Here is a 12,586-nt window from a genome sequence, read left to right as displayed (position 1 = left end):
TCTTACAAAAGCATCCTCCTTTCCCAGGAAAAATACATTCGCTGAGATATTTCTTCATTTATTTTGTCACAGTGGGCTAGTAAGACTAAATGATTGCATAGCTGGGAGTTTGGGTACTCTCTGTCAATGTGAGGGTAGGCTTCAAGGCCCTGCTCAGAAAAGTGTTCCAGCTTTCTCACGGAAGGGAAGATCTTTAACAGGAAGGTCTGAGTTTAGAAGAGAGTCAGTTGCTGCAGGAATGAGCCTAAAAGTTCTACCGTGACTTTTTGTAAACCTTCCATGACTTAAACCACAGGCATGAGTGGATACATGTTTATTTTTATCTGTAAAAGCTTCTAGCTGCAAGCAGTGGAGATAATGAAGAATGCTGTAGCTTGGAATTTACTGTCACTGGTATGATATTGTGCAAAGAAAATATGCCTTTAGATAATGTTGGCCATTATGCCATTTAAAGATAAAATTCAAGATAGGTTTCAGATACAAGAAGTATGAGAACCTCTGGTATTTTGTGTCGTACTGGCAGGATTCATAAAAATTCATTGTTTTTAATGAAAAGTACTCTTCTTTATAAAGTTAAGGAGCAACAAATTTCAGTGAATGTGATATTACAGATCTAGGAATGTGTGAAGTAACAACTGGGACTCTGGTACTTTTATTTTTTAAGGAACTAATCTTGGGGATGTTCTCTCCATTGCAACCAGTCCTCTTGACAATTTATGGTGTTGCCAGTCTGTCTCTGTACAGATTTGTGATTCTCTACTTGTCTGAGGTGCATGCTGCCCCAAATGGTGCAAACAGCAATACATGAAGTTGATCTTACTCCTGTACACTGAGACAGCTGGAGGTTAGCCAGCTGAAGATGAAATGTGCTTCTTTGAGGTGTCTTGGGACTTAGTTGGAGATTCTTCACAGTGGGGAACATTTGAGGAACACCTCAAATTTCACTTGCTTGGGTTGTGAAGTCTACTTGTGAAGTCTTAGGCTCTAAAATTGTTTAAATTCAGCTTTTCCTAGGCCAAAGAATAGCTTTTTCTGTGGTGAGACATAAGTAAAGCCATCAAAGAATGGAAAATAAACTGAAAGATGGAAACTCTATTCTCCCTCATAATGCTTTCACATCTACTGTTGAAAAAATTTTATACAGTTTTCAAGCTCCTAAATATTACAAAATTCCTGTGTTTGAAATTCCTCATGTACAGATTTGATGCCACATTATTTCCCTGCTTCCTCTAATGCAGGTTTTGCATTAAAAAGCAGGTACAAATGGTGACATAGAGATAAGAACAAGTGAAGCATCTTTACGTTTCCTCTCCATGTAAGAGGGTCAGAGTGACAGCTGCAGAGTTGTTCAGAAGCTGTTCCCAGTGGGCTGGGGAGAAGCTCCCCCTTCATATCAAACAGGATGTAGCTGTGCTTTGTCACCTTCTGGGGCCACCTGGTGCTGCACAGGATTTGGACACATCTGCTGGGCTCAGCAGTTCTCTTGTGGATATGTGTGGCAGCAGCAGTGAAGGAAACGTCCTCTAAACCCTCTTGAAAACTGGAAGGAGGGAGTGCCCTTAGCCTTTGCCACATCTGTAAACAACATTCTTGTGTCAATAGCTTTCACAGCCCCCAAGAGAGACATGAGAATGGTTCAGTGGTCATAAACTGCCTGAATCGCTGAATGTTTCAACTTGATTGTTGAGGAAGTGTCTTTAGGCCTTCCTTTTATTCCCTCTTATGTGCCCCCAGTTGGTATCCTTGAAAGGATATTAAGCTAAATACAGCAAATATCTAAAGATTTCATATGGTCATTTTGCTGACACAGTACCAGGCACTACAGATATATATATATGTGCACACATTGTCTCATGTGTAATCTTTCTGGGGTTACATTACTGTTCTTTCTTAGAGTCTTCAGAGCCATTAGTCTTGGACAGATGCCCCAGACCTGTATAGTAAGAGCAATGCAGAATGAGATAAATGGGTCACATCATGGTCCCTAACTCAAAGAATGAATCATTCATTTACAGGATAGAGATGCCATCAGGTTAAAAATAGGGAGGAAAGTGCAAAAAAAAGCTGTTTATCTACTACACAAGCAAAAGGCAATAAACCTACAGTAATAGCTGTAAGCAGTAGGAGTGCTTGCCTCCACTTGATTATTATCTTTGTAGTCTTTAATGGTATGCAGGGTTTTGAAAGGGTGATGTATAAGCTACTGTTACTGGTGTTCAGGGCTGTTTCATGAAGACAAGGAAAAGGAGAAGACAAAAAGGTAATTTTGTGTTTCTGGTTAAGAATCCTAATAATCTGCAAGGTGTCATCTCTGAGATTATCACTGCGTTCCGGCAAGAAGGAGTGAATTAACACATCTTTCACTATTGCACATTTACAACTGTTGGAAACATGCAAAGTATGAATCTGGTGGAAATGACCCCTGCCTCTTAACAGCCTAAGAGGGTTGGTTCCCTGTTGTAGTCTCTGAGTGAAGAGATCTGCCAGCACAGCTGACACCTTTATATGACCTACTGACTAGCTGAAATTGTTTACTCTGAATTTTTAACCAGAGAGAATTACGAGAGGGAAAACAGCCAGTGGTGTATCAAAAGCAGCTGCACCCACAGCTGGATGGTTGTAGCTGAACTGGTAGGGAATGTGGCCACCTGTGAGGGATTCCTTCAGAAGCAGACAAGAACAGGCTCTCTGAGTGGCAGGGTTTGCAGCTGTGTGTCCAGGCGAAGGCATTTCTGTGGTTTTGGGTGATGCAGTTTGGCCTGTGAGTTCTTTATGGACTGTGGCTCGCTCCCTGCTGATGATATGCTACTATTAGGGGTGTAAACAGGTGGGATTTATGTTTCTGAATCTAGCCTGTTTCTCCCTCTACTTTGTATGTGTGGCGTCTTAAAATATATCACAGTTTTTCCTGATACTGTGTTCTTATCTCCTGAGTTATTATCTGTTTGTGGGGGGAATGCTTCAGATCCTTTTGCTCTTTTGCTTTTTCTATGTGTTGGCTTGCTGAATTGAGCTTCAACTCCAAGTCTATCAGTGCTGGTAATACAAAACTCTCCTACAAATCCCCCTTCACAGTGCTGTCATAAGATATTTTCCCATTTTTAAGACCCTCTCTGCTAACTGTAGAGAGGATTAAGGCATCAAGAAATTTTAATTTGATGATCAAGTCTTGTGGCTACTCATGCAACTTTATTAGTACATACAAACAGATTTTTTTCCTTTGGGCCACTATGAATGATGTCTAAATGATGTTCAGGGCTGTCAGGACTTCCTTGTCTCTCTGCTTTCTTTAGGGTGACATGTATTTCTGCATCTGACTGATCTTTATTTTGCTTTCCTGTCTCAGTTAAGCATCTCAATAAGGCTCAACCAGAATCTTTGTACAGTTGGTTGTGTTTGTTTTCCTTTGCTCCGGAGTCCTTTATACCTATTTCTAGTTATGTTTCAGTCAGATTTTACTATTAAAAGGGCATTGGAAGGAAATTCTTTCCAGTTCTGAGAACAGCTTGCCAGTCCAATGGATCATTGTTCTTTCCCAATAATAGTACTGTATGGTTTGCATTTACGGGGTTTCAGAAGTTTATGAAGAAACTTTTGGGCCCTTTGTTTTGCTATGACAATCTGTGACCTGATTAAGAAATGTAATGCAAATTACATGCCTGCAGTACCCAATCCATATAAGCATCTGATAAGCTTTCATTGTTAATAGGCTCAAATTAAAATACTAGCTTACTCACCTGTGCAGTCTTAATTACTTTCATATCTGCCAGTTATTATGTAGAAAACATTTTTGCTCAGGCTCCCTATTAAGTATTTGAATGTGCAGTCCCCTCCCCTCAATGCTGTTGTTAACCAGAAAGATTTGCAGACATGTCCTGTGTTCTGAACTCAGAATAACAACAGTATCCTGTGGTATAAGTTACAGTGCTGGAAGTAACCACTTCTAGTGCTTTGCAGTATTGGGAAGATCTTCCAGTGTGAGAGTGGAGATGATTCATTCATTTGCTCAATGACAAAGATTCAGTGGAAGAGATCTAGTAGTGAAAAGTCTTCTTTCCTCTTTTCATCTCACTCAATCTGATGACAGTAATTTGTATGTAAGAAGTCTGACTTGGAGAGGACTGTTTTGTTCTGTAAATCAGTAGATTTTTTCATAGGTAGGGCATACAGTCAAATAAGGCCCAGAAATCATCACTATCCATCAGTTATAAAGAAATTGTATTATGTTTCCTTCCCACTTTTTACTAGAAAAATGTGTGTCTCACACTATCTGCTGTCATGTTCAGCAGCTGCAACTAGGTAGTAATGCATAATGAACGTGTAAGCCACATGTTCAGTTTGTCTTAAGCCTTGTCTTGAGTTCAAGCACAGTGGTGCCTCTTCTGTGAAAGAAAAAAAGATAAATGCTACTTCTTTCAGAAGCTTTAGTTCAGTCTTACTGTGTTTGTTTTTGGTTGGTTTTTTTTTCCTTTAATGAGGGGGTATATATTCTATGTATGCAATAATATTAGCTTATGCACTTACCTCAAGTGGAAGGATAAGGCTTTACATTCCTTTTTCTTAAATTATGTACCTGGATCCGTGTTAATATTTTTTCCATGCTTCTCTATTTCCTGTAGCTGGCAGCTTTATTTTCTTGCTGTTTGTACTAGCGTGTAGTATAATCAAGTCTGTTACTCTTCCGCTTGTAACACTGTATTCCTAAAACAATTGCAGTTCATTTTACTGTAGAAAACACAATTATATTGGCTGTTGTGCTATTTTACCAATACATGTTCTTCACTAGTTACTGTATTTTCATCAAGATTCATGGCTATAAGTAATTTTTTTGCCTTTTCCCTCTTTTTTTTCCCCTTTTAAATTAATTTAAGTTTTTTGTTGTTGCAACTACCTAACAGTAGCAGACTTCATTACAGAAGTTCTGGTTCTAAAGGATAACTAGCTCATTCAATCACTTCTTTGGGACCTGGTTTTAAATTTAATTATGCTGACCAAACCCTTATCTCACTGGTATAAAATGGAGTGCTGTCTTTGATGCAAGTGTCTGGAGGAGTTTGAATCCTCGCCAGATGTAAAGAGTGCAATCAGCAAAGAAGGATTATACTGTCAAGAGTGTCAGCTGAAAAGATGGTTCTCCAGAAAAAGTTTATATGGTTCTGTTTGATCTGAGGATGCTATAACAGATAATGTAGTCTTTGATTCCTCTACTCATTGATCAGTATTTAAGTACATATTCATGCACATTCTATATATAAATGCATCAGTCATTTGCAGTCTGAAGGAAAATATGCCAACAGAAAGGTTTGTGACACTTTAAAGTCTTTGAGAACTCAATTAAAGGGAAAGCAAGGCAGAAGCCTTATTTCTTCTGATTCCTTTCTTTTCGTTGAAATAATAAAATGCACATACTGTTTCTTCTCTTTTATTCACATCTCTTTCCTGCACTTTTAGCTCTTCCTTTTCAAAGCTACAGTATAGTTTATTTTTTTCCTTACCCTCATTCTGCTCTTAAGAGGGACGTAGAAGTGTCTCACTTTCTGCCTAATGCTGCTTCTAATTGGTGACTCATCTGCTCAGTCCCACCATTGGTGGTCTTTTGTGCGCTGAAGTTGTTCAGTAGGTGTTCCACATAGCTTCCTGTTCAGACATAGGCAGGTATAGTGATGTTCTTGAAGTGCAAATCTGCCTGGCCTGTTTTGGCAACAGCTTTCTGATGTTTTCCCCAATCAATTGGTACAAAGGAAAAGGAGGCATCCACTGACAGATTCTAAAAGGAAAAGTGTATCTTCCCAACCAGAATATTCAAAAGCTTCTGGAAGCCTTTTACTCCTGAGCGGGGATAGTGTCTCTGTCATTCAAGTCTTGGACACACAAAGCTTCTAAACATGAGAAAAGGGCAGTTTCTATCATGATGTTAAACCTGGAAAAGCCTTTATATATCAGGCCTGTCATCAATATGTGTTACTCCAATTTAGGTTTTAGCACATCCTTTTCGGCTTTCCTATTCAGAGCCTTTGTCATCAGTCTAAACATACATAGAGCTTTGAATTAGCGTTCAGAAATACCCATCTTCATCTGGCTCCCAGCATCTCTTGTGATCTGCACTGCTAGTTCATACAGTATCTGGATTTAAAATAAAAAAAGTTGTTTTTAACATTATATTTAACAGTAACTGGAGGTGTTGCTTGTTTCTGTTTAGATGAGAGTCCTTACACAAAATCTGCAAACCAGGCAAAGGCACCTGATGGAGCACTGTCTGTGAGGAGACAGAGTATTCCAGGTAAGACTTGCTTGGCTTTTTGTAACACCTAACTTGTTTTTGAACAGCAAGGTAACACTAATCAAAATTCAACTAGTTATAAAAAGCAAATTGTTATAGTTTGGGTTTGCCAATTTTTAGTATATTTACCTTTTGTTGTGAAATAGAATTAGGAGTAAAGCAAGTAGGCTTAAAACTTAACAGGGGATAAAGAAAAACTTCATTAATAACACAAAGAATAATAATAATAAATTCACAGCAGATCTTCAGACCACTTCCTTCTTCCTCTTTTTCATATCTTAACAACATACAGAGACACTTCAGTCAATTCTTTACTTAAATAATCTTTTCAGTTCACTTTAGGGAGAGAAGTTTCTTTTTGTCTATAGCTATAAGGATTTTTTTCAAGAGAGGAAATAACCATTTCTCTCCTGACTCTACTTTTTTCATGAATAACAGTCACCCAGGATCTGCTATCACGAAACTCCTCCCACTTCACAGCCTTCCCAGAGCTGTGCTTGTGGGCTATGGTAAAACATCATGAGGTATTACTTTTAAGGATGAGCTACTCAAAGGCAAAAGTTCTCTTTTGCTCACTTCTCTCTGTTCATACTGCATTCCTAGGGACAGAGATCCCCCTTTTTCCCTCGGGGCAAGGGATCTCCCAAAACACTTTATACCTTACTTTACCTCACCATGTCTTTTTCTATGGTTTGAAGGAATTCTTTATTGTACTACAGTCCACCCCTGTAACTTACACAGAGATATTTCAGCCAACCTTCATGGTGTGTCCTCATTCGCCTTCCATTTAGAAACTTAGCTTTAACTTCATTGGCTTTGGTGTATCCTTTCTGTTCTTCTCCCTCTCACCCAAGGAAAGATTAAAGTCTGTAAGTCTTATCTGAGCATTGGTAAAGTTAAAATCTCACACAGCAGTTACAGGGGCTGTGCCAGGCCATGCCGGAGCTGTGGCAGGATCTCAGGGTGCCCAGGCCACGCTGGAGGGGCAGGACGAGAACTGCAAAGTGCATCCAGAGGAGAAATGGGTGCCAAGGCCGTGTGTCCATGGCTTTCCCCCGGCGCTGCCCGCCCCCAGCTCCAGCCGCAGCCCGGGGGTTCTCCCTCTGCCCTGCCCAGCACACAAAGCCCTGGGGGCTCTCCCGAACCGGGCCCGGCTGCCTCCCCCCAGCCCGTGAGGGCGGCCGGGCGGGCTCGGCCACCCCAGGGCTGCTCCGAGCTGGGGCAGGGCAGGGCCCCCCGAGACACGGACACACCGGGAAAAGGGCCAGGATCTCAGCAATGGGCTCGGCTTCTTTTGGTTATCGGGGCTCCTGGTTGGAAATGGGGCCCAGCAGCCTCCTGAGCCCACCCCCACTTTGCCCGGGCCACATGAGAGGGACCCGGGCCAGATCGGTGTTACCTGGTGAGAGAATGGAAATGCAAGAGAGCTTTCCTGGGGTTTACTTGCTTCAAATGCGATTCACGGAGCAAACCAACTTTTCCAACTGGTTTCTCAGGCTGTCAACAATTAAACCAGCCTCCAATTGGTCTCATCAATCCACAGAGGAGGTTCTCATGGAGAAAAAACTTCCTAGTGTGCCCTCCCCTCAGGTGCCTTCAAGGTAAAACCAGCACACAAATACATTACAGTTGCTATCAAGCAACTTAATAAGGAAGGCTTCCAGGAGAGCTGTAAAGAGTTTCCACAGTTAGGTTGCCTCAAGCTTTTGCTGTGAAGAACATCCCCCATCTGTCTTTTACAGCAGATTTGAGACACTGAGCGCACAGTTTTGAGACACAAAATTTGAGACACAACCAGCTTTCCATCAGAGGCTCATATATTTCCAGGCCCTCTGAAATCTGTTCTCTGATACCTGGTTTCAGTAATAGAGGTAGATTGGCTCATATTTTCCGCTACTCATCGGCCAGACTCTGAAGTCTCACAGAGAAACACTTTGACAGAGTTCTTGTCTTCATGTGATTTTCTGCCATGTGTAGAATCACTTGTCCATTCTTGTCTTTTATGTCATTGCATCACACAAAACTGGACCATTAGATTGGACCATTAGTTAAAATAAGTGATCTTTCAACCTGTGTCTCTCTTAATTAGTTCAGACAAGTCTGATATAAGTACAAGTTTGACATACATATTATGCAGCAATCTAAAGGGATTTTCACCTCAAGTAATATTTTAGAGATCTTTTAATGAAAACAAATGAATGCTGACAAAGGTTGCACACAGGTGGAATTACTGATGTTGCTGTTCTCACCTCAAGCACAGTAACCTCTGACTCAAAGGGAAGATGCATTGCAATAGAAATCAGAAGCTGGAAGGTGATGTGATCCACCTTCTAATGGTTAATATTGCCTGTGCTAAGTGGCTTTATTATTGAACAAAGACATACAACCCACAGAGAGTTTGTGGGTGGGGGATGGAGCTCAGACCTTCCCCACTGCTAGGCTCAGATCTCATCCCAATAGCAATGGTGAACAGCCAAAGCACATTTTGTGGATGCTTTGTGTGCATGTTGCTATGTGTGAGAGAGGGCAAGCTGCCTTATTTAGCGTTGCTTATAGTGAGCATTCTTGTTCATTCTTGAAAACATCCTAGTGATTTGAAAATTGTTATTTTTGTGGTAGAATCATAACCATATGGTGAAGATCATAACCATTGTGAAAAGACATGAGTACAGCATCCACTGTGAAGTTATTCTTCTAAGAAAATATTTAATTATACAAACATCAATACAAATCAATATTCATTGTTCTTCAGAGGGAATGAAGACCTCTACTAGGGTACTTCTCAGGTAATGCTATAGCTCATAGGTCAGTAATATTTACGGCCTTGAAAGTATTCAACCTTCTGATTTTTTTTGCTGTGTTCTTAGTAGTTATCATTTTATAGTGTGGTTACTGTATTTATAAAACAGTTAAGCTAAGGTCTGAGAACAGACCGAAGTTTGCAGTTTCAGATGACGTTGTGAGAACTCCTGATGACTTTCACTTGTGTTCTTTAAAGTTTGATGAAAATATACTGGTACATTTTTTCTTCAGAGCATCTAATAAGATTAGGAACTTCAAGTGTTGAGTAGTAGTCATCATAACTAAGTCATCATAACTAATGACCGTTTATTTTGATTTTTTTACAATTTTGCTACACATTCTGGAGTTTTTAACAGCATTGAAGATAAATTTTTACTGTGTGCTCTGCTTAAGTCACAGTTTATTCAGAGAGTTTAATACAAGTGTTTGGTGACGTGCTTTGCTGTATTTCAGGTGTTCTGAAAACAGCTGATCTAAGCTTATGTATATTCTTCAGCTTTTAATATAGTGATGACATTTATCTGAATGCCTTGTTCCATCTCTAGACCTTAGAACTCCAAAGGAGAAATGTGATTGAGCTGGTTGGATATTTAAAAAAATTGTAATTAAAATTCTTCATGCCCCAGCAAGCTCTCATTATAGCGCAGTGGATGTTGTGGGTTCAGGTACATAAAAGGCTTTGCAAAACTAAGCATTATTTTGAGAATTAATTTGAACATTGAAGAGTTGACTGACATTTCCGAAAATAACCTATAAATATTTGTATCACTTGACACCATGTGTTGTATAAGAGATAGCACCTTGTAAATAGCTTCTATTCTCACACGTGTGTGAACATTTTTTTCACATTATGGATTAGTCTTGGCAGAGGTGCAGAAGCATCCCAGGTAGTCAGCTTCATTTGGCAGTAGGAGGTTCACTATTAACTAGTAGCATTAATTAGTACAAGACCAGAAGCAGAAGAGCTGCTTTTGCTTGGGAGCAGGCTCACACTTCTCACGTTATGTAGGTCAGCTCCAAATAGCTTTTGAATTGGAAGGTGTGATGCAGTGAACCCAGTAAATTCTGCTGGACCTGGATGGGAACACGTCAGCTGGAATTACTGTCAGTAATTTTCACATGGAGATCTTATCCTACATAGAAGGCATTCATTTCTATCCCCCCCAGATGGTATGCCTGATAACACATCACATTCCTGAAATGCTGTTTTTTCAAGCTTGAAGCATGGGAGTACCTTTGACAGTATAGCTGTCTATTCCACTTGATGCTCTGTCATTCCTAAGACATGGACAGCAGATGTTCTATTCCCAAGGAATGCTCTGCCTATTGAATTAGCCAAGAGAAAACCTCTGGGTTTTAGCAAGGCAATTGATTGTTTGCAGAGTTTTGCATAGCTTTGAACAGTCTGTGGAAAAAATACTAGTTAAAATACACAGGATGTGAGATGTAAATCTTCCAGCTTGGTAATGGGATTGTGGCATTTCCCTGTGTCTGGTCATGACATTTGAATTCACTTTAAAAGATTTCACTACTCCATCCTTTTGACAACTATCAGAAAGGGAAGCTTATGTTGCTGTGAGGCCTGAAACTACTAACCCAGCTGCAAACCTCCTGAGGTGGGTTTTATCCTTCCATGTGAAACTGGATTGAAAGAGCAGTATTGATGAGCACTGAGTGAGTGCACAGAAAAGTAATGCAATTCTGTAGAGGTTACATGGAGCTCAGGCTTGGTGTATTTTACCAAAAAAATGTAGAAATAATCATTTTATAATTAAAATCAAATGAGCACATACTGTGAGATCATTGCACTGAGTTTAATTCCTTTCATCCCCAGAAGGAAGGAATGGATTAAGCATCTCCCTGGAGCAGTACTTGCTTATTTCAGATGCAGAATGCATTATTCATGTGATGAGACTACATGTCATCTCTACCATGTCTTCACATGGTGCAAAATCAACAAGCAACAGATCCTTTCAAAGGGATTTACAGAATTGCTGAAATAATAGTTAATTCAAATTATATGATTAATATAAAGCAGTTTGAAACTTGGACTTATTTTGCATGTGTGTAGGTGTTTAGGTACAGTTATATATACATGATTGTTTGAAATGTTACTTAGCTTCACAGTCAGAATTTCTTAATTTAAAAGTAAGGCTTGAGGTAATGCTAGGATGAGAAGCAATTTGCAGTCAGAAACGAACAGATTTTTCCCTCTTAAACATTTAAATTTAGACTGTCAACCAGACTATAATAAACCCTTACTGCTACCCTGTCCCCATGGAAGCCAAGAGAGTGAGTATATTGTGCCCCACTGAAGAAACTGTCACTGCAGGACTAGTGTTAAGGTACAGAAAATGAAAACAATGTGTTTCTGAAGTCATGAGCCCTTCCCTCAGAATCATAGATGCAGTTAAAAACAGCTGTAATTTAAATTTAAGGTGTTTGATAGCCAGCCCCTTGAATCCCTAGGTTCAGATGGATGTAGTTCCCATTGAGTTCCTGGACTGAGGTTTCCTGATTTGCCGAGGGTCCGGCAGTGCCCAGCCAAGGGCAAGCCTTAGGTCAGTAGGGGTGAGCCAAAGGTGTCGTTCCTGGGATTGCTTATTCCTGCAGGAGCTTTAGAAAGGACATCAACTATTCCTGTTGCTCTGATACAATGTCAAGAGCTTATGGCACTGTTCAAGAGGCACTGAGAAGTCAAGGACACCTTAACATTTACTTCAAGATAAGCATGTTCCTGTGCTGTACTGAATGTGGACAGGCTGAATAGCTGTTCCCATGATTTCCAGTGCCCTCTTGTCTGTATTAACAACATGGGTAAATCAGTCAACAGTAATGCAGTGCAAACTGTTCACTTTATTATTTCTTTGCTTTCAATTCACTTACTGAAAACTGGGGGCATGGAGTGGAAAGAAGGGACCTGACAGAAGCATAAAAACTATTGCTTTGTGAAGTGAAAATAAGACACCATAAATTTAAGACCAACTAAAATATTTCATAGAATCTACAACAAGGGTTTCATTTTGCTTTTAGTTCATATTTTTAATTGAGTCTTAAAACATACCATTACTTAAAAAAAAGTAAAAAACACTAAAGTTTTTTGAGGTGAGATGTTTCCGCTTCTCAGTGTTTCATTTTTGATCTTTTTTTTTTTTGAAAAAGTGAATCTGTACCCAATCTAGTTGGCATTAAATTTAAAAAATTAAAAATCCCTACTTTTTCCTTCTTCTGTTTACTGACCTAGACATGCAGTGTCTCAGACTTCTGGCTATGTAAAGTCTTATTGCCTGAGGTAGTCAGCGGCTCAGAAGAGCTGTAGTGTGAGCTATACACTGGGAAAGCTGTTTGAATCCTGTGAATTCAGGGATTTTGTTTAGCTAGGATGAATGTGGTCGTGAGCTGTATGTTTCCCAAGTAAATTCTTGCTCAAGAAACGAGCACCAAATAACAAAGAGTAGTGGAAATACTTCCTCAAAGAGAGGAGTTTTCCTGTTCTCTGGGACA

The 12,586-nt window shown here is 39.8% G+C and overlaps 1 protein-coding gene across 5 annotated transcripts in view; it reads left to right on the top strand.

Annotated features, from left to right (window-relative positions):
* GRIP1 (glutamate receptor interacting protein 1) overlaps window positions 1–12,586 on the top strand; it is a 220,863-nt gene that overhangs the window by 109,809 nt on the left and 98,468 nt on the right. For all 5 annotated transcript variants that reach the window (XM_062492005.1, XM_062492004.1, XM_062492003.1 and 2 more), the window contains exon 2: window positions 6,200–6,280. In XM_062492005.1, the coding sequence (XP_062347989.1) occupies window positions 6,200–6,280 (81 nt within the window). The remainder of the gene's footprint in view (window positions 1–6,199; window positions 6,281–12,586) is intronic.

Source organism: Cinclus cinclus, chromosome 4, assembly GCF_963662255.1.
Source record: "Cinclus cinclus chromosome 4, bCinCin1.1, whole genome shotgun sequence".
Classification (NCBI taxonomy): Eukaryota; Metazoa; Chordata; class Aves; order Passeriformes; family Cinclidae; genus Cinclus; species Cinclus cinclus.
Note: the sequence above shows the minus strand (reverse complement) of the source record. Positions and strands in the feature narration are given on the sequence as shown.